The sequence below is a fragment of the Oryzias melastigma genome, linkage group LG17, assembly GCF_002922805.2.
Source record: "Oryzias melastigma strain HK-1 linkage group LG17, ASM292280v2, whole genome shotgun sequence".
Lineage (NCBI taxonomy): Eukaryota > Metazoa > Chordata > Actinopteri > Beloniformes > Adrianichthyidae > Oryzias > Oryzias melastigma.
Genome location: NC_050528.1, coordinates 18200514 through 18203102, shown reverse-complemented (window position 1 = coordinate 18203102; position 2589 = coordinate 18200514). Strand labels below are relative to the sequence as shown.

The following is a 2589-nucleotide window of genomic DNA, read 5'->3' as shown; positions in this document are numbered from 1 at the left end:
CTGGATAGCCCACAAGCTCCCATCTCTACTCATTCTGATCCATCCAATAGTAGACGACTAGATCCATGTTCGAGTCCGTTTGCCTCGATATCTGTACGATTGGAAACCTCCAATATTATTTGCCATCATTGTTGCCCCGCTGATGTTTGGATGGAGTTTTGAGGGGCTGTAAGCTAGCAGGAGAGTGTACACAAAGTAATGATGGGAAATGAGTGCTGGCTTACTCCGCTCAAACAGTCCTCACAACTCAGAGGCAAATTTCTGATGAACTCCTGCCGCTCTGCAGAAACTATGTCCTAAAAAAACATCACAATTTTGTAGATTTTGACTAAAAACGGCATAATCATAAATTAAAAGACCACTGGGAACGCTTTTAAAGTAGGTCAAAAGGTGATTGATGTGAGACTTTCATCTAGCTTTTTATGTTGAAATATTTAGTATTATTAACTCTGACATCATATTCTGTAGTTACTCCTTAAAAGTGAATTTTAGTTAATAAAATTGTTCTCAAAGATAAAAAAAACACATTTTTCCTTTACCGTATTTTATTTCTTTAACATCTCCAGGAGTTTATAATGTTTTTAACTAACTCCAGCCAAGCCCTTTTTCTTATCTCTGCACTGACCTGTTAATTATTACCGTACACACAAATATTTGCAGTCAGACCCTTAATGAGAATGACCCTACCATAAAGAACCTTAAACACACTTTATGATCAAAGTAAATGGGCTGTTTTCCAGGAAGTCACAGAGACATAGGTGAGTAAGGATGAAAATGGCTGAAGGAGGAGTGGAGTGTTGTTGCACAGTGGGAATTTAAAGTGCAAACAGAGGTTTGACCCTGCACTGTTTCAAAATAAAACAGCCAAAATGCCAAGTAAAGCTGTGACAATACCTACAGGACTGCTACATTCTGAACTTTTTTCTTTTTTTTTTTTTTGCTTTCTGTGGTTTGACAGACGTAAACACTCTTGTATGGTTTTCACTTTACAGTGTTTGTAGTTACCACTTCAACTGGCAGGTTACTGTCAGACAGACATTTAGATGAAAGATAAAACACCACAGAGACTTTTATGACAAAATTGTGGTTGCAACTGCATAAATAAATACGTAAATAGTTTGGAAATTCCAGGGAAACATCACAAAGGAACTAAAATTGACCAACAACCGTTTCCCTGTCCTGGTCCTCTCGCTTTCTATACAGAAGTCTTTTTCAGTATGTGACTTTAAAACAAGTAACAGAACTTCCCTTTAAAGTCCCACTCCAATCATCTTTTGATCTATTTTAAAGTGTTCCTAGTTGTCTTTTGATTATGATTATGCAGTTTTTAGCCATAATAATAAAAAAACTGTAGTTTTCTTGGACAATTTTAGCAGAGCAGCAGTTCATTAGAAAGTTGTGAGGTAAAAAAATATTAAGATATTTTATGATGCTTCCTAGTTATCAATTCCAAGTTTGTCAAAACGCTATATTCAAATTTAATGGTGACACCCTTCATTACTATTCAAATGTTTAGACAGGCAAAAAGCCAAAAAGATGCTGTAATACAAACTGTATTTCTTTTTTTAGATTCCCTGTGCTACACTACACGACGTCATTGACGCTTTGGTGGAGAAGACAGCTGGAACTCTGCAGCCGTTCCTCCTAGAGGAGCCCTATGAGGAAAACATTAGTGAGAACTCCTCGTTTTTCTGTACTATGTTCAGGTTTCATTCTCACAAGGTGAATTTGTTCAATGTTTTGTTTTTAGCATACGTATCTGCCAACGATGAAAATGGAGAAAAGATTCTTCACACTGCCCCCACCAGCCCACTGCCCAAAGCTCCAGCCCTGCCTCCAAAACAAGGTTTGTCCCCGTCTTAGAACTACATGGACGGAACCAAACCCCATCAGTGAATGTGACTTTTATGTGCAGATCGGTGGTGCACTAGTCCGCTGTCCAGGTCTCCAGCAGCTGACCGTCGAATCCTCACCTCCTCAGTGCCGGCCTCGCCCACCAACCCGATGAGACGGCTCATCCACTCCCCTTCACCTCTTACACAAAGTAAGGAGCCTTCTTAGCTTCTTCTATGGCAGTTAGTTTTGTCTAAACATACGGTTACTTCACAGCACTCAACGAGGAGCTCAAAATGACGCTGGAGAAGAGACGAGTCAGTCAGGACTAGATTCATCCAGCGCCGCACGCAGACCTGCCACAGTTTCATCGTGTTCTCATTCTGTGCCTTGTTGATGGAAAATAAGTGACAAAACAAACGCCGCACCTGGATCCTTCTTTTTGTTTCATCTTGGATGTGAAGTGAAAGAAGTGGCTGATCAGTTTACAATCGGGTCCTGCAGTTTCACAAAACAGATGCCTGGCTGGATCAAGCAAAAAAAAAAAAAAAAGAAAATGTTTACAAACTGTCTCTCAATTTTAATGCACAAACATAAATCTGTTCAAATTTTACTCCGGAAGCTCTGTTACACACCGGACCACCAGCCGAGCCTGATGTTTTCCTGTCTGAGCCGCCGTCTGTGTGCTAATGTGAATCTGAAACACTGGAGAGCGTGTGAACAAACAAACCACAGAACGGCAGGATCAACACCTGA

General features: G+C 40.2%; 1 protein-coding gene across 1 annotated transcript in view; it reads left to right on the top strand.

The window, feature by feature from the left end:
* stap2a (signal transducing adaptor family member 2a) overlaps positions 1-2589 on the top strand; it is a 6643-nt gene extending 4054 nt beyond the window's left edge. Inside the window, exons 8-11 of the mRNA XM_024274127.2 lie at positions 1570-1672; positions 1751-1846; positions 1916-2044; positions 2110-2589. Of these exons, the coding sequence (XP_024129895.1) occupies positions 1570-1672; positions 1751-1846; positions 1916-2044; positions 2110-2165 (384 nt within the window). The 3' untranslated portion in view covers positions 2166-2589. The remainder of the gene's footprint in view (positions 1-1569; positions 1673-1750; positions 1847-1915; positions 2045-2109) is intronic.